General features: G+C 44.3%; 1 protein-coding gene across 2 annotated transcripts in view; it reads left to right on the top strand.

The window, feature by feature from the left end:
- Positions 1 to 23,073, top strand: part of CDH23 (cadherin related 23) — a 1,769,196-nt gene that overhangs the window by 1,173,472 nt on the left and 572,651 nt on the right. For both annotated transcript variants that reach the window (XM_077454574.1, XM_077454575.1), the window contains exon 20: positions 15,112 to 15,224. In XM_077454574.1, coding sequence (XP_077310700.1) covers positions 15,112 to 15,224 — 113 coding nt within the window. The remainder of the gene's footprint in view (positions 1 to 15,111; positions 15,225 to 23,073) is intronic.

Here is a 23,073-nt window from a genome sequence, read left to right as displayed (position 1 = left end):
CCTTGTTAAGCGGAGCGGGGCCCTAAGCATTTAGGCCTGGTTCACACCTATACATTTTTTCATGCTCTTTCAGTTTTGCAGAAACACACTACAGTCCATTAAACATGGTTTCCTAAGGATGTAGGTCAGGGACTTTTTTCTGGTTTTTGGTTCCATAGACTAATGGATCAAAAGGGTGTATTGAAAAATGGAAACTGCAACCTCCATAGGTGTGGACAAGGCCTTATCGTGGGTCACTTTGAACGCAAGACAGTTTAAATATCTTTCTACTGGCACTGCAAAAACAAAAATTTCTTCTCCCTAAATGTTGTTAGGATTTGCACTGCAACACATGCAGCATCACATAATTGCCATGAACTTTGAAATGTGCTGCACTTTTACAACATCCCATTCCTTTAAAATAAATGGGACCCACAGTGCAACACATTCAAAAATGCAGCTGGATATTGTCACAACATGCTGCATGTAAATTAAAAGTGCTGCATTTCAACACTTTGGTTTCTGCATTACCCTGCATTTTTCCTGCATTGTAATAAGCACAGTAACCTGGCCATTGTGAAGGAGTCTTTAGGATCCGGTCACGTTGTGGTAATGCAATTGCACACCAACGCATCTTTATTGCAGCACACTGCAAAAGAAAAAAAAAGGTACTTTTTGTGGACTGTTTTTGTGTGTTAGAAGCCCACTCAGTTGAAGGGATGCCTTAATACAACGCACATTAATGCAGCGAAGTAGACCAGTGTGAATGGGCTATTACTTAGATTATTCATGTTGGCAGTGTCACAGCTAGTGTTGCACCCACAGTCATTTAAATGACAGGTATATGTGCAGTATGAACACGTTCTGTATAGGCCCTAAAAATTGTTGCTCATTTCAAACTATTTTGTGGTACTTATGTGACAATCACAAATGTATGGAGAGAAAATAACTGCAGGGGGATTGCCACTCACTTGAACCCTATTACCTTACATAGAGGATTTAGCTTTAGATTTACCGGTAGTTTATTTTAAATTATGATGGTTAAATAGGCTCTATCACATAAGTAAATTGTAATTAAGGTGCTCCCTGCAAAAGAAGATACCTAATACTCGCCTCTCTTGCTGCTCACATTGCTGGTCTCTGGTGTATTTAGGAGAAACCTCTACTCGAAGGATGTTTAGTATCTGACAGTTTTGGCATTGTCATATTACTGGTCTCCTGCTGCACTCAGTGGCTTCCATCTCCTACATCACTACTGTGTCATGTAGTGAAACGTAGGCCCAGCAGGAGGAATTATTGAATGCAGCATAGAATCAAGAGTATGTCACTTCCAGAGGTGTCAGATTTTGAATTTTTTTTTTTTTTTTAGACAGAAGAGATGAGAATTAAAAGAAGTGCGGGTTTTCAAAAAGAACAAACAATCATGCTCACGTAGGTGGATAAGATATCAGTCTGATGCTGCATCTGTCCCCTGTTGATCGCTCAGTTCTCAGTCTTCAGTGAGCAGAGCACAGAGAATGTCAGTCACCGCTCTCTGCTCTGCTCCTCCAGCGCTCACTGTAGCACCGGGCATTGGAGGCGGCATGCTGAGAGGCTGAGCCACCTGGTGGTCAGGCATCTGGGCAGATCCAGATAATATTTTAGATCTCTGCAGAGCCTGATAGTTTATTATATGATTCCGCCCTATGGACAATAGAGACTAATATGTGTATATGTAGCTGCTGCCTCCACTATGAATAACTACCAAGGTATAGGGAGGGGCCGACCACCCCCCGTTCGGTTCGCACCAGAACAAGCGAACAGGCAAAAAATTGGTACGAACACCGTTAAAATCTATGAGACACGAACATGAAAAATCAAAAGTGCTAATTTTAAAGGCTTACAGTATATGCATGGTATTGCCATAAAAAGTGTTTGGGGACCTGGGTCCTGCCCCAGGGGACACGTATCAATGCAAAAAAAAAAAGTTTTAAAAATGGCAGTTTTTTCAGGAGCAGTGATTTTAATAATGCTTAAAGTGCAACAATAAAAGTGTAATGTTCCTTTAAATTTCGTACCTGGGGCGTGTCTGTATGCCTGTAAAGTGGCACATTTTTCCCATGTTTAGAACAGTCTGAGAGCAAAATGACATTTCTAAAGGGGGAAAAAAAGTAATTCAAAACTACTCGCAGCTATAATGAATTGTCGGTCCAGCAATACACATAAAAGTTCATTGATAAAAATGGCATGGGATTCCCCCACAGGGGAACGCCAAACCAAAATTAAAAAAAAAAAAAAAAAATGTTTGAGGGTCCCCCGAAATTCCATACCAGGCCCTCCAGGTCTGGTATGGATATTAAGGGGAACCCCACGCCAATTTTTTTTTAAAAATGGCGTGGGGGTCCCCCTCAAAATCCATACCAGACCCTTATCCGAGCACGCAACCTGGCAGGCCGCAGAAAAAGAGAGCGCCCCCCCTCCTGAACCGTACCAGGCCACATGCCCTCGACATTGGGAGGGTGCTTTGGGGTAGTGCCCCCCCCAAAGCATCTTGTCCCCATGTTGATGGGGAGAAGGGCCTCATCACCACAACCCTTGCCTAGTGGTTTTGGGGTAATGCGGGTGGAGGGCTTATCAAAATCTGGAAGCCCCCTTTAACAAGGGGACTCCCAGATCCCGCCCCCCCCCCCCCGTGTGAAATGGTGACGGGGTACAGATGTATGCCCTACCATTTCACAAAAAATGTGTGAAAATGGTTAAAAAAAAGACACTACATGCCTTGGGACAAGTCCTTTTATTAAAAAAATAAAACTGTCCCACAGAGTCGTCATCTTCTTTTTCTCGTGCTCTGACGGACCAAAAAAAAACAACAAAAAAAAAACTCTGCAAGCCACCTACGATCTGCCTCCATGGGACGTTACGTAACCCAGTGACCCCGCCCTCCTCTGCATCAGAGGGGGATGGGGTCACCCAACAATGTCATTGTGTGGCCCCACCCTCAGTTATAAAAGAACTGTCCCCTGAGAGGCCCGTCATTATGGCGGGTGCCTCCCATGGAGGCAGATCGTGGGTGGCTTGCGGCTTTTTTTTTTCTTCGGTCTGTCGGAGCGCTAGAAGAAGACGACTTCATGGGACAGTTTTATTTATTTATTTATTTTAATAAAGGTCCCAAGGCGTGTAGTGTCTTTTTTTTTTTTTTTTTTTTTTACCATTTTCACAAATTTTTTGTGAAATGGTAGGGGTACCCCGTTACCATTTCACACAGGGGGGACCGGTATCTGGGGGTCCCCTTGTTAAAGCAACAAAAAAAGAGAAAATTTCACCCTGGGACTTTAGATGAGGTGAGCAGCAGACACCAGACCTTATCTTGTTTTCCCCTTGTTAAAGGGGGCTTCCAGATTCCACTAAGCCCCCCTTGCCCGATGGTTGTGGTGATGAGGCCCTTCTCCCCATCAACATGGAGATAAGGTGCTTTGGGGGGCCCGTTACCCCAAAAAAACCCCTTCCAATGTTGAGGGCATGTGGCCTGGTAAGGTTCAGGAGGGGGGCACTCTCTCGTTCTCCCTTCTTTTCCAGTGGCCTGTCAGGTTGCATGCTCGGATAAGGGTCTGGTATGGATTTTTGGGGGGACCACACGCCATTTTTAAAAAAAAAATTGGCACAGGGTTTCCCTTTAAAATCCAGAACAGGGCCTGGTATGGAATTTGGAGGGGGGGCCACGTATTTTATTTATTTTTTGGTTTGGGGTTCCCCTGTGGGGGAATCCCATGCCATTTTTATCAATGAACGTTTATGTGTATTGCCAGACCGACAATTCATTATAGCCACAAGTAATTTTAAATGACTTTTTTTCCTTTTAGAAATGTTATTTTGCTGTCAGACTGTTCTAAACACGGGAAACTCGCGCCACTTTACAGGCATATTATAGACACCCCCCAGGTATGAAATTTAAAGGAATATTACACTTTTATTGTTTCACTTTAAGCATTAACTGCTTGCCGACCACCGGCTGTCAAATGACGGCCAGTCGGCGCGGCTCTTGTGGCAGGAGGGCTTCATATGACGGCCTTCCATTTAAACAGGGAATGCGTGCGCATCCCTGTTCCTTTGGTGGCGGCGTGTCATGGAGACACCGCTCGCCACCGAGGGGGGTGAATAGTCATTGGGTATGGCTGTTTACCACGTGATCGGCCGTGATGAAGTCACGGCCGATCACAGATGGTTACACACCCACTGTGCCCTGGAACACTGCTTGTCACCGACGCTGGTAAACAGCCATTGGCTGGCTGTTTACCCACGTGATCGGTTGTGATCGTTTCACAGCCGATCACTAAATGTAAAAAAACCACAGTAACGAGATGTTACCGGGTTCACCTCCTTGCACACCAATCGTGTGTGAGGAGGAGATAGCGGTAACCTCTCGTTACCGCTTACAGTGTACACCAATCACACCGATTGCCCCCCCAATAAAGATGACCTGTCACCACCCATCATAGTACCTGTCACAGCCCATCAGAGTACCCGAGTACCTGTCACAATCCATCTGAGTACCCGAGTACCTGTCACAATCCATCTGAGTACCCGAGTACCTGTCACAGTTCATCTGAGTACCCGAGTACCTGTCACAGTTCATCTGAGTACCCGAGTACCTGTCACAGTTCATCTGAGTACCCGAGTACCTGTCACAGTTCATCTGAGTACCCGAGTACCTGTCACAGTTCATCTGAGTACCCGAGTACCTGTCACAGTTCATCTGAGTACCCGAGTACCTGTCACAGTTCATCTGAGTACCCGAGTACCTGTCACAGTTCATCTGAGTACCCGAGTACCTGTCACAGTTCATCTGAGTACCCGAGTACCTGTCACAGTTCATCTGAGTACCCGAGTACCTGTCACAGTTCATCTGAGTACCCAAGTACCTGTCACAGTTCATCTGAGTACCCAAGTACCTGTCACAGTTCATCTGAGTATCCGAGTACCTGTCACAGTTCATCTGAGTACCCGAGTACCTGTCACATTTCATCTGAGTACCCGAGTACCTGTCACAGTTCATCTGAGTACCCGAGTACCTGTCACAGTCCATATGAGTATCTGAGTACCTATCACCGCCCTTCAGAGTACCTGAATACCAGTCACCAGGCCATCAAAGAACCTGTCACCAGGCCATCAGAGTACCCAAGTACCTGTCACCAGCCCATCAGAGTACCCGAGTACCTGCAAAATGGGGTAATTTTGTGGGTAATTCCACTGTCCTGGTGCTCCAGGACCTTCAAAGGTGTGATGGGCAGGAATTAAATGAAATTGCTAATTAGCAAAATTTTATAACAGAAACAAAGAAAGGCATTTTTTTCACAAAATGTAAGTTTTTAAAAAAAATTTATAGGACAAAAAATAAAAAACCCACTAGTGATTAAATACCACTAAAAGAAAGCTCTATTTGTGTGGAAAAAAGGAAGCAAGTTTCCCATCGGTACAGTGTTGCATGACTGAGTAACTGTCATTCAAACTGTGAGAGCGATGAAAGCTGAAAATTGGTCTGGTCAGGAATGGGGTGTAAGTGCACTATATTGAGGTGGTTAAAAACTCCCAAAAAACTACAGTTTTTAAAACTTTTTTTTGAATTGATACATGTCCCTTGGGGCAGGACCCAGATCCCCAAACACTTTTTATGACAATATCATGCACATAAGCCTTTAAAATTAGCTCTTTGGATTTCTCCCATAGACTTTTAAAGGGTGTTCTGCTGCTTTTGAATTTGCCGCGGCCACCCCAAATTGTTTGCTATTCGGCGAACACCCAATGTTCGCGTTGAACACAATTTTGTTTTAAAATTTAGGTGTGGGTTCCCCTTCAAGATCCTCAAAGCACAAGTCGCATGCCAAAGTCAGATCAGTTAAGATGTGTAGAAAAAAGTGCAGTGCTCAAATATATGAAGAAAGTTGTTGGGCACAATTTACAAAAACGTGCAGATTAGTGACCATATGATGTGAACAGTGTTACCATAAATCGCATATAAAACAAGAAAATGCTCAATACTGCCAAAAAATAAAACTAGCATAAATCAAGAACTGAGGAATATACAAGACCAAAAGATTATATGTGTGTGTGTGTGTGTGTGTGTGTGTGTGTGTGTGTGTGTGTGTGTGTGTGTGTGTGTATATATGTGTGTATATATGTGTGTGTATATATAGAGAGAGAGAGTGTTATAATAAAGGTGCAAAAAATCTTCATATGGATATGTGACTTGGTGTGATTGCTTGACCTCGTGATACCTGTCACCTTTAGTAAAAGGAAGGCTTACCAGACTGCCAGCAACCCACCTTAGTCAAGGAGGTCAAAGAGTGTGAATTCGGATTACAGATCCTCAGAAATGAACTCCAGATCTCCTGGGCTTCCTTGATCTCCTGGGCGTCGCTTGTTAATAACCTCTGAGTACCGGATGGTCTCTCAATCACGGTAAGTATCCCAAGAGTTCAAAAGATTGTGCAAATCTTGCAAACAAAAATTTGATACATTTTCCAAATAGTGTAATATTGTCTCATCAAGAAGATTTATTGAAGTAAATGATGTTGTTTGGGAGCTTCCACAAGTCTCCAATTAGCATAAAAACAGGTTTAAAACAAAGAGTTGCTAGCAAGTAAAAAAGTCCTGTATACAGACATTTAAAAAGCGATCGGTCATGCGCAGAGCTGTCCTACCTGTCACCAACTGACGTCATCAGGGTTACGCCCACACGCCTGCGCTGACACTCTAAATAGGCTGCTGGCAGAGCAGAGAAGCACTGCTATAGTTTCAACCAGGGAATGAGCAAAGAGTGATAATTGGATGCAGACAGAGGCAGATCTCAATCCATCACAGCTGATTAAACATGGTCCGTTCTGGAAAATATTCACACTGCCATCTTGTGGCCAAAAAGGACTACTACAATATTGCCATAACTCTAGAATAAAGTTTTGTTTTGGGAATTTTGTGAAAAAAAGGGGGAGGCTTGCGCCCATGCTTTACCAGCCTTACAATACACAGTCAGTATCACTGAAAAATCTACAAAAACATAGACGGCATACAATATTCCCCAAATCCACGAAAATAAATAAGAGTAAAAAAGTTTTTTTGGTAGTTTTTTTCTATCTGCATATAAAACGCTTCGGTGGATAAGATATAGCATAATCTGTCGTTTGGCAAAAAAAGGAGGGCATCTCTATCTCCACCAATTCTGTAGGGGGACATCGACTGTTATTAATAAAACAGTTCATGTCTCGCTCTACATTCAAGCCTCCAGGTATATGAGAACTTAATCAGAAAATCCAGTTGGTCGCTGCCCATGGGATGTTATGTTTCCCATTACTACCTTGCCAGTGGGATACATATTTCTGTAAGGCCAATAAGGTAGTTCCCCTGGGGTCTCATCCGTGTGTCAAGTCATAATGCTTAGAAACATTATGCTTGTCAAAGCCTTTTTTAATGTTGGCTATGTGCTCGCTTAGCCTGATATGCAGCATAAGTATAGTACGGCCAACATATTCCAGGCTGCAAGGGCACTGGAGGAGATAGACCACACACTTAGTGGTACATGTAATAAACGTTTTAATAGGATATGTAACCCCTGTACCTGTTGAGGTGAATTCTGTCAGCCTCCTGCCTCGATATGTCTTGATTTTACAGGCCTGACATTTGCCACAAGGGTAATATCCCTTCAAATCACCAAAAAAGGTTGGTCTCGTAGGGGGGTCTGGGACATTGGGTCCTATGGTATTCCTCAGGATAACATTTGGTTGATCAGACAATGGGGGGCCCAATATCCAATCATTTTTAATAATTAGCCAGTGCTTCCTAACAATCCTTTTAATTGCCCAGTGTTGACTGGAAAAGGTTGTCAGGAAGGCCAGACCATAGTCACCTGTATTGGTCTCTCGAGTCACCCCGTCTCCTAGAAGCTCCTGACGATCCTTGTTGTCCACTATAAGTGAATCCATGGCTGAGCTATCATAACCTTTTGTCAGAAATCTACTTTTTAGAACCAAGGCCTCCCTAAGGAAATCTTCTGAGTTGGTGCAATTTGTTATTAGTAGGGCTGTTACTGATTACAATTTTCGTGTTCGATTAATCGTTTTTTTTAATTGACTAATTTCAATTAATTATAACGCACATAATGCAATGCAATCCACATGGCAAAAATATCACAGCTTATCAGCCACTAAGGACAACAATGTTAAAAACTGAGGTTATCAAAAAATTTGCCTACACTTAGCTCACTGAATATCCCAGTTAATCACATCCATATTTACCATCACTGTCCAGGTTGTCAGGTGACATCGACGTCACCAGACTCCTCCCCCCTTCCCTTCGTTAGCAGATGCAGGCACTTGGGGAAGGGGGAGGAGTCCGGTGACATCAGCGGATCTCCGACAGAACTCCCTAAAGACCCGGCGGAGAGGTGAGTACCGATCAAAATAATTTAGATTTATCAAAAAAATGAACGATTAAAATGAATTATTAATTATGAAGCCCTACTTTTTAGGCGTAAAAACTGACCCTTAGGTACTGCCATCAACCACTACTGGTGGTGGCAGGAATCTATTGAGATAAAACCATTATAGTCAGTCTTTTAAAAAAAAGGGGAGGTGATTATCCTCCCCCCGATATAGAGATCCTGAGATCCAAAAAATGGATCTCTGTGGGGCTAATTTTATGAGTGAGTACAATTCCCCTGTTATTGTTATTTAAATCGGATAGGAAAGCTTGCACTGATTCTACATCCCCATTCCAGATAAACAAAATGTAATCTATGAATCTTTTACAGATAACCAATTCTGAGTTTCTATTTATGTAAACGCACATCCTCCTCCCAGTTTGCTATGAAGAGGTAGGCCATGTATCTATATATAGAATAATACCTCTCTTTTTTATATATATTTTTATATAAATTTATTTATGCATTTGGCTTGATTTATTCTGTAAGGTATCAATTGTGGGCATAAAATTGGGTATCTGGATTGTACGATTATTTTTTATTTTATTTATTTGTTTTTAAGGTTGAACTGGATGGACTTGTGTCTTTTTTCAACCTGACTAACTATGTAACTATGTAACTAACTATGTATCCGTTTATATATTGGCTGCTATCGCGGTATTTATGCTTATTTGCACAGGTTGGGTGTACAGTGCGCTGCTATATGCACCTTTGCACGATATTAATTTATATACTTTTTGAATATACTATATATATTTATTTACCACTGGTTCACTTTGAACTTTAGTATGGATATTTGCACAAGTTTTCTTTTATTGTTTACATTAGCATTATTGGAATTTTGGTATATTGCGATTGGTAGTCTAAGATTACTATATATCTGAATTTTTCACCTTTTTTCTTTTCTGTGTCTTTTTATATCTATTATTACTGGTGCCCTGGGAAAAGCACAGTAATATACTGCCCATATTGAGTATTGTCTTATTAGGTTCTAGAACAGCACAACACCACCCTCTTTATAAGCAGTATAAGCCCTAGACCTCGGCATTTTAGCCATGGTTCACACTTATGCAGGTTGCAGTTTGCATATTCAAGGTGCATTTTGCATTTTTTAATGCACAATTTTGATCCATTGAAATCTATGGAACCAAAAACTGGCCCTGTCTATAAAATGCACAGATGTGAACATGACCCATAGGAAACCATGTTAAATGGACTGTAGTGTGTTTCTGCAAAACTGAAAACACACAAAAAAAAATGCATAGATGCCAACCAGGCATTAAGATGCACCCCATGCAGTGCACAGTGCATTTCAGGGTAATGTGACATCCATGCAGATGAACTTGCATCCACAAGGATGTAACGTTGGGAGTAGCAGCTGTGTCTGTGCAGCCGATGCCTCTCAATTGACAACTACAGGACTGTCAGCAGTGGCGGTGCGTCTATAGAGGGCACAGGAGCACCGTCCCCTCTCCCCTGCACCCGTCTTCAATAGGTAGATTCATGCATTCTATCTATTCTCGCCGCAGCCGCCCCCTATTCAGGTGTCTGGCCTTTTGTCACGCACCTGGCATGTGAATTACAGAGGTGGGGGTGTTTTGGAAGTGCTTGATTAGAGCCGTTGGCTCTAATAGGCTTCCAAATTGGTAAACAGCGGGCACACTACTGTGCGTTCGCTGCTTACACAGTGCTGTGTTGGGGAATCAAATAAACAGCTTCCCTAACACTGACCCGCCTCTCAGCCAATCGGGTGCACCGGGTCTGGTTACCTGTCACCTAATTGGCTGAAGCGACAGGCTCTGTGATTGAATGCCTATCAGTGTCCAACCATAGCAGAAGAGGATGGGAGAAGACATCGAGGACTTGGAGGGAGCGTGGAGGAATGCGCTGACTCGAAACGTGTAAGTCCCGGGTGGGGGGACACTGGCAGCATTTGATGGGGCAAACTGGCTGCGTTTGATGGCACAGTGGCTGCACTTGATGGCACAGTGGCTGCACTTGATGGCACAGTGGCTGCACTTGATGGCACAGTGGCTGCGCTTGATGGCACAGTGGCTGCGCTTGATGGCACAGTGGCTGCCTTTAATGGGCACAGTGGCGCCAATTTATGGGTACAGTGGCTGCGTTTGATGGGTACAGTGGCTGCGTTTGATGGGTACAGTGGCTGCGTTTAATGGGCACAGTGGTGCCAATTTATGGGTACAGTGGCTGCGTTTGATGGCACAGTGGCTGCGTTTGATGGCACAGTGGCAGCGTTTTATGGGTAAAGTGGCTATGTTTGATGGCACAGTGGCTGCACTTGATGGCACAGTGGCTGCGCTTGATGGCACAGTGGCTGCGCTTGATGGCACATTGGCTGCCTTTAATGGGCACAGTGGCACCAATTTATGGGTACAGTGGCTGCGTTTGATGGCACAGTGGCTGCGTTTGATGGCACAGTGGCAGCGTTTTATGGGTAAAGTGGCTATGTTTGATGGCACAGTGGCTGCACTTGATGGCACAGTGGCTGCGCTTGATGGCACAGTGGCTGCGCTTGATGGCACAGTGGCTGCGCTTGATGGCACAGTGGCTGCCTTTAATGGGCACAGTGGCGCCAATTTATGGGTACAGTGGCTGCGTTTGATGGGTACAGTGGCTGCGTTTAATGGGCACAGTGGTGCCAATTTATGGGTACAGTGGCTGCGTTTGACGGCACAGTGGCTGCGTTTGACGGCACAGTGGCTGTGTTTGATGGGCACAGTGAGGCTGCAATTTAATTTTTTTTCTTTTTTCAGTTTGTTGCGCCCCCCCAAAATTTTCAGCACCGGCCACCACTGGTCCACACAGGAAGGCATGCAACACCTGTGTATTCCCATGCCAGTAAAACAAAGCCCTGTGTGGGCCATGGGTTAAGGGCTCATTCACAGGGGTATATATTATTTCTAAATGAAAGAGAGGTTTTTGCTCTTGCTGATGGAGCTAGAAGATCCTGTGTAAAATATGTGCCTAAAATACTTACATTTATACACGTTTATATGCGTACACATGTAAAATCTGCAGATCTACATGTGAAAAACATGTGTAAATACTGCAGCCGTGCCCTACTTTTTTTTTGTGTGCAGCTAAATGCAGCGCATATTTTCATATTTAAACGCAGAATTGTGTTTGGGCTTATTGATTATTGTAGTGCTGCATTTAGATGCATACAAAACTATTTGCTGTATGCGTCTAAGCGCAGCATTTTTTTCTGTCATGTGAATGAGCCCTAAAACGCCCCATGCAAATGAGGCCTTACTGTAATATATTGATAGCATGGAGGCAGGTCGGAATAAACGAAAAGAAGCACTGATGCTGCCACTGCTAGCAGCTGGATCCTAGGCCTGATCAGAAGTTCCCTTAGTTATCCCCTAAAAATCATAAGAAAAATAATGTCTTTTGGCTCCTGCAGTTTGCGATGCGGCATATCATAAAAGTCCACATCAATACAACGCGTTAAAAAAAGCATGCAAACTTATGTTCATTTAGGGTGCACTAAATGTAGTGGAAGTGGTGTGAATCTAGCCTTACTGTCCAATGTATGTGCTGCAGGCAGGGCATATGTGTCTTATAATTGTAGGAGAAAGTGAACCTCACAAAGGTCCTTGGTGGGAATTTATTTCTGTTCCTAATGCTGTAAAGTAAAGCAAGAGTGCTAACTCTTAGCCACTTTGCCGCCAAATAAACAAATAAGGAGTTATCTTTATTGGACTTGTGACCATCACAAAGCTGCTTTCCTACTATTAGTGCCGCTTGAGAACTGGTGTCTCACCTTTTGTTGGTCATAATAACATACAACTATGTATGATAATTCTGAGACCTCAAGGCCTGAAATTGAAAGCTGAAAAAAAAATAGATACTCCTACGTTCCCCCTACACAGAACTCATGCACGAGACTTTCTTTGCCAATATCACATGTATCCAAATCCTTAATAAACTGCCTCTGAAGAAAAAAAAAACATCCTAAGCTAACCATGGTTTGGGTAGTTTGCAAGGAACTGTTTTTTTTTTTTATTCTGATGCAGTTTTCTTCTTGATGGTTGTACCGGTGACAGGTAAAGGTCATTATATTCAGTAAAGCAAGCACGGATGGGCAAAACCCAATGGAACCTGTCTAAGAAAAGGATAAGTCATATCCTGAGTAATGGAAACTTGGCGTGCCTGTTTCATTATCCATGTCATCCATGTTATCCATGTCATCCGTTATTTTGTTTGAAAAGCCTCTGTAAAAGTTATATAGCTGAAATAAAAATAGTGCTTGTAAATTATAGTAGACCATGCTGTACTTAGACTGCCATAGCTTCCTACACCTGAAATGCTCCAATTTTTATTTGTCTATTGATTCTGTCCATCAATGAAGAAGCTCTGGGAATATGGGAAAGAGAAACACTTAAAGAGATGAGGCTTTAGTGAAAAAACAATGGCAGCGAGATTCAAGGCTAATTATTTGCAGTCTTTTGGTTGTACAACCAAAATATATCGAACATTTTTAAAAAGGCTGCAAATAAACAAAACACTTGGAAGCCCATAGGAAGATATAAATGTTTTGCAAAACCTATTAAAATATAAAAGATAACTTGTGGTAGGGAGCTATTACTAACAACATACACTTACAACATTTTCAAAACCATGTCAGGGGTCTCTTCTTCTAAAGCATGCTACTACTATATTTATAAAAACATTTAATTAGTAATTCCCCTCTTAATGGATGGCCCCATCTAAAACAAGTTATTTCATTTTATTTTTATTTTGTTTGTGGAACTGTTTTTTTTTGTTTTGTTTTTTGCTGTTACCCACCCCTCAGTTGGACTGCTTTTGTACATCCCGACAGTCTTTAAATGCCTCTGTGCCTCAATAAATGAGAAAGAAAATAGGAGTTTTGTACTTATTTTAAACTTCATTTCTTGGCATTAGGGGACAGGTCCCACCCCTATGTGTCTATGATTATGCTTTTAGCACTGCTTTTCCACAAACCAGAAAAATGCCAGGACAAAACTGTGAACCAGATAACTTATTCTTCTACCAATAACCAGCTGCTATATGTAAATTTAAACCCCTAAGAGCCGGTTCACACAGGGGCGACTTATCATGAGACTTATCATGCAACTTCAGGCGACTTGCATTGACGTTTATACAGAAGTCATTTTGCAAGCCGCCGCTGAAGTCGCATGCAGGACCCCTGAGGCAGTCGCGCTGCAAGTCGTGCTGCCTCAGTGTGAACTGTCTCTTAGGCCGCGTACACACGCGGGGACTGTTCGCTCAACTTTGTCCGTCAAACAGTTTCAGCGGACAGTCCGCTCAAAATTAGCATGGACGGACTTGCCCACACACGACGAACGAACAGTCCGCTGAAACCGTGCGCGATGACGTGAACGGCACGTACGACGGGACTAGAAACTGACGTCCTATACACTGCAATGCAAACTTTGGCGTGTAAATTCTTTCTGAGCATGCGCGAGACTTAGTTTGACGAACAAGCCTACACACGGGCGGACTGTCCGCTCAAACCAAGTTTCAGCGGACAGTTTTTCCGAATTTCCGAAAAACTTTGTTCAGCAGACTGTCCGCTGAAACTGTCCGCTGAAAGCCCACACACGAGCGGACTGTCCGCCGAAACACTGTTCAGCGGACAAAGTTGAGCGAACAGTCCCCGCGTGTGTACGCGGCCTCAGTGATATAATAAAAAACAAAAAAAACATTGCTGTAATTATTATTTTTGTTATATCAGTTTTCTAGTGATGTTTCTTCTTAGAATAGAAGATTCATACTTATTTGATCTGGACAATAGCTCCAATGTTGTTCCAGTTTTCATATATATTTCCATTTGCTATCAGGGGTGTCCAACCTTTTGAGTTTCCTGTGCCACATTCGAAGAAGAGGAATAGCCACACATAAAATATATGATCAACAAGGATAGCTGATGAGCAAAAAATTTCTGACAGATTACAAATTAACGATCACTGATATAGATAATGTATCTATCTAAGTAATAAAACTTATTTTTTTGTAAAATGTATTATTAAAAAAGTAAAAGAGGGCAACCTAAAACAAATGCGATATTTGACACTGTTTTTGATAAACTGACACTGGTTGAATGGATGGAGTAACAATTTTAAATGAATTCTCAAGATGCTCATCTACTTTATCTCTTCTACTTTGGGAAGATAAAACTTGTAGACACCCTGTCAAATTTTTCTTCAATGGCATGTGTTTGCTAAGTGTAAATGCAGTTTTACAAAAAATTGCAAAAACAATCCCAAATTTTCGGTAAGTTTACGATTTTGTGTGGCGCTGTATTCATAGCTGTCTTGGCCCACAGGCTGGACACCCCTGTGTTACATTATTTGGAAGATTTTTGTGAATCAAGATCTGTTGTAGCTTCTCTTTAAATTGTTTGACATATTTTCACATTTTTATTTTTAGTTCAACTGTTACATTTAGAATATGATTCTTATTGCAGTTTGTCGATTTTCCACCCCAATACATCAGCACATTTGTCAGATAATATATGTTGGCGTTTGCCAAGCTATTGAGTTGATTGTAGGTTCTTTCTTTATGCCTTGGTGGAGCAGTCTCTCTAAAGGATAAGGCTAGGCCCCTAAATAATTAATCATTAAGCACAATTTTCTGACAATACAATATTGATCTTTTATGCCTTCTTCTAACAGGAGAAATCACAACAACAACCCTGTTGGATCGCGAAGTAAAATCAGAGTATATCATAATTATCCGTGCAATGGATGGTGGTGTAGGCCCCAATCAGAAAACTGGCATAGCTACAGTAAGTACATTTTTGATTACTGAATAGTTCTTCATAAAGTTTAAAAAAAAAATTTACAACTCTGTTAGCAGAATTTTTTACATGGACTAAGCTGAAATTTGTCCCCTTTCAAAGATATTGCCTCACTTTCTGTTCCTGTGACGACTATGACACTTTTACTTTTCCATGACCTTCTGTTCCACAAACAAAAGCCACCATGACAAAGTAGGATGAATCTCCCCAATGGGGACACAGACTAATAACTATTGTGCAAAAGCCATACTTCACACAGCTCTCAACCAGTGGAGATTGTGGGTGCTCAAAATAACAGCTGAGAATAACAGAAAGAAATGTAGATAGTCACCAGTACTGTTCTCTTCATTGTTTAATTGTGAAAGAGTTGTTCCATATAGCAAAAAAATCTGCTAATGTTTTGGAGCCTGACATCGTTTCTTTCTTAAAGTGGTAGTTATTTATATAAAGGATAAGGATAGGCCCCTGAATAATCATTAAGCACAATTTTTTGACATAAAATGGTATGTAAAGCATTACCTGCAAATGTAGCCCTCCAGCACAGTACTGTCTCGGCTCTCTTGGCATTTCCAAATTCACTGGTCGTCTTTCTGGATTTCGTAACTTCAGTTGCTTGAATGGCTGGGCCGTGGTGAAATCACTCCTGTGCACGTGCCCAGCGGTCACATCACCATGGCACACAGAGTGGGTCATAAATGTGGTCTGAGCTGCACATGCGCACACTCAGATCACGTTATCACTGAAAGACAAGGTGGACATTTATGACAGAAGAGGCTAGGGTCTCTTCTGTTATATAAGAAATCTGCCTGTTAGCAGGTTTTACAATTTTGACTTCACTACCACTTTATAGTGGTTGTAAACCCTTACAACACACTTTGACCTACAGGTAAGCCTAGATTAAGGCTTACCTGTAGGTCCAAGAAATATCTCCTAAACCGTGTAGACACCGTAGACAGCAGCGCGCAGGCGCACTGAGCGTGGCACAGTCAGCGGCGAATATGCCACCCGTGGCGATTCCCGTGCGCATGCGCGGGAGTGACGTCATCTCGCCGAATGACAGCGGTGGAGCAGCGAAGACCCACCGAGAAGTTAGATGCGCCGGACTACAGGGGACAGTGGTGACATCGCTGGCTCCTGTGTCAGGTAAGTGACACATAATGGACTACTATGCATTGCATAGTAGTCCATTATGCTTTACCTTTGCAGGGAATGAAAGAGGAAGTAAACTCATCAGGGTTTACTTCCTCTTTAAGCCAACCTAGATCACTACAGTTTCTAGTAATAAAAACCTGACAGCGTTTTATTACTTCCTTCTTCTTTCCAAAATGAAAAAAGGTTATGGCTTTACATAAATTTTGAGTACATAATTTTTAGTCAACATACAAGTTACAAAACACCCCAGAAGGGCATGCAAATATAAATAATCACTGAAGTATAGCCCTTGAATTGGTCTCCTTGAATTTAAGTTGAAGATGTTGTCATAGACTAGATTTTGAAATCAAACATATTAAACTGTAAACCTCGAAATGCTATAAAGTGCTGGAAAATGTGTTTTATGGAATGGTTAAAAAAGAACGTAGAGAAGTAGAAACAGGAGATAAAAATGCATTCAAATCTTGGCAATGTGGTTTTCAGAGTGGGAAACAAACTGGTTTTCTGGGGTTAGCCACAAGAAAAAGAAAAAGTGTAGGCTAGAGAGTCCTTTATTGTGTAGTATTGGGGATGAGCTTCGTGTTCGAGTTGAACATACGTTTGACTCAAACATCGGCTGTTGGCCCGTTCAGGGAATTCCGAACGTTATGGGCCGTTCACGCCAAATTCATGTGGCGCTCATGGCCCACAATGCACTGCATCATCGCAGTGCATTGCTGGCTCATGATTGGCCAAGCATGCACTGTGACCCCGCATGCTTGGCCAATCACAGCGCCAGCAGCGAGGAGAGCCATGATTGACCACAGGCAGGATGCCTATGGCCAATCATAGCTCAGGCTGTGTAGTACACGCCCCACACTATATAAGGCCGCCAGCGCGGCGGCCTTGTGTAGTGTGTTGGCATCTGAAGCAGTTAGTGGGTGTTCTGTGTACCTTCAACACAGTATACACCGATCGTTATCTGCCGATTTTCGATCTTGCTCTTCTGTAGTGGTTGTTGTCTGCATGCCCTGACCGCAGTATACACCGCTATATTCACCTCGCCTATATAGCTAGTGATCTATCTTTTATAATAGAGCTTGCAGTCAGTAGTGTTAGGAGCTTGTGTGTGCTGTCTGCGTGCTCTGTACCCAGTACACACCGCTATATCCACCTACATAGCTCTTCTCTATTTGAGCCCACTTGCCATCTGCAGGAGTTATTGGAAGTTGTGTGTGCCTCCAGCACAGCACAGTATACATCTGTATATACCCCTTTATCTCTGGTGTTCTATAATAAAGGCATCTGCAGAAGTTAGTGGGTGTTTTGTGCCTCCAGCACAATATACACCTGTATCTACCCTTTATTGCTGTACTCTAATAGAGCCATCTGCAGGGCTTAGTGGGTGTTGTGTGACTCCATTACAGTATACCCCTTTATCTCTGATGTTCTATAATAAAGGCATCTGCAGGAGTTAGTGGGTGTTGTGTGCCTCCAGCACAATATACACTACCCAACTGCTGTTTTACCCAACTCCCTTCAGGCCATTACCATGTCTGGAAGGCCAGCAAGGAGAGGCAGACAGGCGCGAGCCGATAAAAGAGGGAAAGCAGGCTGTGTGTCTAGAGAAAACAGTGCTGGTCGTGGACGCGGTGCATTGTCATCAGCACGTGGCCATGGGACACGCTTGTCCTTCTTTTCAGCAGCTGGACATGTTGAACCGCAACATGCCAACGACTTGGTAGAGTGGATGACCAAGCCCTCTTCATCCTCCTCATGGTCTCTCACCCAGTCTCAGGGTACTAGCAAAGCAGCTGCCAACGCATCGTCTTCCCTCCTCTCAATGTCATCATCAGTGACTCCTTCCCTAGACCCACCACGTCCTCCTGAGGAGTCTCCTGAACTCTTTGAGCACAGTGTTGGGTACATGCTCCAGGAGGATGCCCAGTGTTTTGTAGGCTCTGATGACACTCAGCTAGAGGAAGGCAGTAGCGTGAATGCAGAGAGAGGGGATGCTCAAGAAGGACAGCAATCTGGCAGTCATGTTCCACAAGCTGCAGCATATTGCCAGATTTGCTACAGCGATGAAGAGGGAGGGGATGATGAGGGCACTGACTCCACGTGGGTGCCTGGTAGGAGAGAGGAGGAGGCACATGTCCAACAAGGCAGGATGCCCTCCGGGGGCCAGCTTAGGGGCAGCACACCGACTGAATCACACCGCAGAGCTCCGCCTGTGCAGGGCGCTGCCTCTGCGCATTATTCTAAAAGTTCTTTGGTGTGGGCCTTTTTTGAGACGAGTGCATCAGATCGCACCGCTGCTATTTGCAACATACGTCTCAAGCGTATCTCGCGTGGCCAAAACATCAGCCGCTTGGGCACCACATGCTTGACCAGACATATGTTGACCTGCCATGCAGCTCGTTGGCAAGCGTACCTCAAAGACCCACACCAAAGAACAAAGCGGACCTCTCCTTGCTCCTCATCAGCTGGCATCTCCAACCCCACTAGACCTTCAGTCCTCTCTGAAACCTGCTCTGAGAGGAATGAAGGTGTAGAATTAGGTGTGTCACAGCCAAGTGCTTCCGGGCACTCTGCTAGCAGTACACCCACGTCCGATTATAGCAGGCAAATGTCCCTGCCCCAGCTGCTGGACCGGCGAAAGAAGTTCACTCCCAGCCATCCACATGCCCAGCGGTTGAATGCTAGCTTGGCTAAATTGCTAGCACTTCAACTGCTGCCTTTTCAGTTGGTAGACTCGGCCCCCTTCCGTGAGTTTGTACAATGTGCGGTTCCTCAGTGGCAGGTCCCCAAACGCCACTTTTTCTCACGGAAGGCGATTCCGGCTCTCTACCGGCATGTGGAAGGCAATGTCCTTGCCTCGCTGGACAGGGCGGTCAGTGGTAAGGTGCATATTACCGCTGACTCATGGTCCAGCAGGCATGGACAGGGACGTTATCTGTCTTTCACAGCCCATTGGGTCACTCTTCTGGCAGCTGGGAAGGATGCAGGACAAGGTGCAGTAGTTTTGGAGGTTGTTCCGCCACCATGCCTCCAAAATGCTACTATTGGTTGTGACACACCTCTCTCCTCCACCCCCTCCTCTTCTTCTTCCTCCATGGCCTCTTCCAGTGCTCTGTCCTCAGAACCAGCGGTGCTCCGTAGGCGTTCCAGGGGCTACGCAAGTACGCAGGCAAAATGATGCCATGCCGTGCTTGCCCTGGTTTGTTTGGGGGACAGGAGCCACACTGGGGCGGATGTTTTGTCAGCTCTGCAGGGGCAGGCCGAGAGGTGGTTGACGCCACGCCAGCTTAAGCCAGGAATGGTGGTTTGCGACAATGGCACCAACCTCCTCTCCGCCCTCCGACAGGGACAACTGACCCATGTGCCCTGTGTAGCTCACGTCCTTAACCTGGTGGTGCAGTGGTTCTTGGGCAGGTACTCCGGCTTACAGGATGTCCTGAAGCAGGCCAGGAAAGTCTGTGTGCATTTCCGCCGATCATTTAATGCCTGTGCTCGGCTGGCTGAGCTCCAAAAGGAGTTGAACCTGCCCAAGAACCGCCTTATATGTGACATGCCCACCAGGTGGAACTCAACGTTGGCCATGCTGCAGCAGCTGCACACGCAGCAGAGGGCCATCAATGAGTACCTGTGCGACTACGGCACCAGGACAGGGTCAGGGGAGCTTGGTTTTTTCTCACCACGCCAGTGGGGCATGATCAGGGATGCATGCACTGTCCTGTCACCGTTTGAGGAGGCCACAAGGATGGTGAGCAGTGACAGTGCATGCATCAGTGACACTGTACCTCTTGTCCACCTCTTGGAGCATACGCTGCGTGGAATAATGGGCAGGGCACTTGAGGCAGAACAGAGGCAGGAAGAGGAGGACTCCCTTGCCTCTCAAGGCCCCCTTTATCCAGACAGTGTTCCTGCTGTGCCACCCATCACACAGGAAGAGGATGAGGAGGAGGAAGAGGAGGAGGAGGAGGAAGAGGAGGAGGAGGATGATTGTGTCAGCATGGAGGTGGAGGCTGGCACTCAGCATCAGCAGCAGCAGTCTTGTAGGGATGATTTACAGTCCCAAGAAACACGTGGACTTGTACGTGGCTGGGAGGAAGTAGCTGCGGATCATGTTGCCCTTAGTGACCCAGAGGACTCCGGACCGAATGCCTCAGCTAACCTACGCTGCATGGCCTCCCTGATCTTGTAAAGCCTGCGGAAGGATCCTCGTATTCTTCGGATCAAGGAGAGGGACCATTACTGGCTGGCCACTCTCCTTGATCGACGGTACAAGGGTAAGGTTGCCGACCTTATCTTGCCATCGCAGAGGGAGCAGAGGATGAGACATCTCCGGGAGGCCGTGCAGAAAGGTCTGTGCAACGCGTTCCCAGAGACTGGGAGGTTACAAACTCCTGGTCCTGGACAACGTGTTGCTGAGGCATCGGTCAGAAGGAGCGGTGGAGAAGGTGGCCGTCTGACTGATGCTTTCAGACAATTTTTTAGTCCGCAGCCCCAAGGTATGATCGGTTCCAGCAACCATCGCCAGCGTCTGATTTACATGGTGCATGAATACCTAGGGGCAAGGTCAGACTTGGACACCTTTCCCACCGAAAATCCTCTGGCTGACTGGGTCTTGAGGATGGATCACTGGCCAGAGCTTGCACAGTATGCAATTGAGCTACTGGCCTGTCCTGCATCCAGCGTTCTTTCGGAACGCACCTTCAGTGCTGCTGGTGGCTTTGTTACCGATCACAGGGTGTGCCTGTCCATGGAATCAGTTGATCGACTGACCTTCATCAAGATGAATCAGTCTTGGATCACCCACAGCTACCAAGCACCTGAAGCTGATGTAACCGAATAATTTTTTTTGAAATATCACATCCCTTCAAGACTGCCTATGCTGATGCTGAGTGACTGTCCTGTTATGTTGATTGTCTATCCTCTTCCTCCTCCGCTGATATGTTGGAAGAACATTTCTGGTTCTGGGTGATGCCATCAGCCCAATTTTTCTGCCCCTGTTTAACAGGGGCGTTTAAGTACAATTTTTGATGCAATGCTTTGCAGCAAGGCTAATTCCTGCAATAAAACTAGAGTATATGGGAGAGGTTGCAGTGTCGTGGCACCAGCACCAGTGCCTAAGGCCCAATTTTTCTGCCCCTGTTTAACAGGGACATGTAATTACATTCCTTGATATAATATTTCACAGGAGGGCCCGTTCCTGTGCCCACCCAGAGTAACTGTGAGGACTTATAGTGTTGTGGCACCAGCACCACAACCACCAAAGGTCAATTTTTCTACCACTGTTCAATAATGGCATGCAATTACAATTCTTGATATAATCGTTCACAGCAGGGCGCTCCAGCGCCCACCAAGAGTCACTTTCAGGGCTTACAATGTTGTGGCAAAACCAACACCTTGTTCCGCCATTTCTGCAGAGCATATAGGGTAGGCCCCTACTTTCAAACATCCAACTTACAAACATCTCCTACTTGCAAACGGAAGGAGGCAACAGCAAGTGAGATGAAAAAAGATGGACGACAAAACAAATTATACAGGGGTGATAACCCTTCCCTATGTTTTCCCAAAAGCTTAAAAATAGTTTTTTTGACTGGAGCTACACTTTAAAAATGTACCATTTGAAAATGACAAACAGATTCAACTTAACACAACAAACCTACACAGTCCCTGTCTTGTTTGCACCGCCTGTATACTGCTGTTCTGAGTATATAGGGCCTGGGGGCCACACGCATTTCCTTTTTTTAATATGGGTACGGGGTTCCCCTTAATATGCGTACAAGACCCAAAGGGGCTGGTAATGGGCAGGGAGGGCTACCCATGGCATTTTTCTCAATGATTTTCAACCATATTGCAGGAACCAGATATAACATTAAAACCGCAAGCAGTTTTAAATGATGTTATTTCCGTTTAATGTCATTTTGTGCAGGGACTGTTCTAAACACGGGAAACACGTGGCACTTCACAGGCATACTACAGACACCCCCCAGGCACCATATTTAAAGGAATATTTCACTTTTTTTTTCACTTTAATCGTCATTAAAAACAGTGCTCCAGCCAAAACGGCCATTTTTAAAAACATTTTAGGCATTGACCCATGTCCCCTGGGGCAGGAGCCAGGTCCCCAAACCCTTTTTAGCACAGTATCTTGCATATTAGCCGTTAAAATTAGCACTTTTAATTTTGTACGTTTGAGTCCCATAGACTTCAATGGGGTTCTAAAGTTCGTACGAATTTGGGGTCCGTTCGAAAGTTCTGGTGCGAACCGAACCGGGGGGTGTTCGGCTCATCCCTATGTAGTATTAATTCAAGTATGGAACATAAGATCATTGGGTAAAAATGTATAATTATAGATATAGTATAACATACACCCTCAAATTAGCAAATGACCATGATCTAATCGCAAATTAATTAATATACTGCAATTTTCCAAGCCTATAGCTTCTTGGAGGCTGAATGGAAAGCCTGTTAAAAAATGAATCAACATGCGTGGCGGTTAGACGACCGATCTGTAAATTTTTAACAAATCACACGTGGGATATGACAGGGCAACCACTTAAATGGGAGGCTTTGAAGTGTGTCTTAAGGCGATCCTCATTTCTGAAGGTGCATATTTAAAAAAAGTACGATCTGCAGAGATTATTCATCTCCTACTTTAAATAAATTCATAATTTTGAGCTTGCCCATAAACATT

This window comes from Lithobates pipiens, unplaced genomic scaffold, assembly GCF_037356315.1.
Source record: "Lithobates pipiens isolate NorthernLeopardFrog02 unplaced genomic scaffold, aLitPip1_a1.2 Scaffold_25, whole genome shotgun sequence".
NCBI classification, from domain to species: Eukaryota; Metazoa; Chordata; class Amphibia; order Anura; family Ranidae; genus Lithobates; species Lithobates pipiens.
This window is presented reverse-complemented; position numbering and strand designations above follow the sequence as displayed.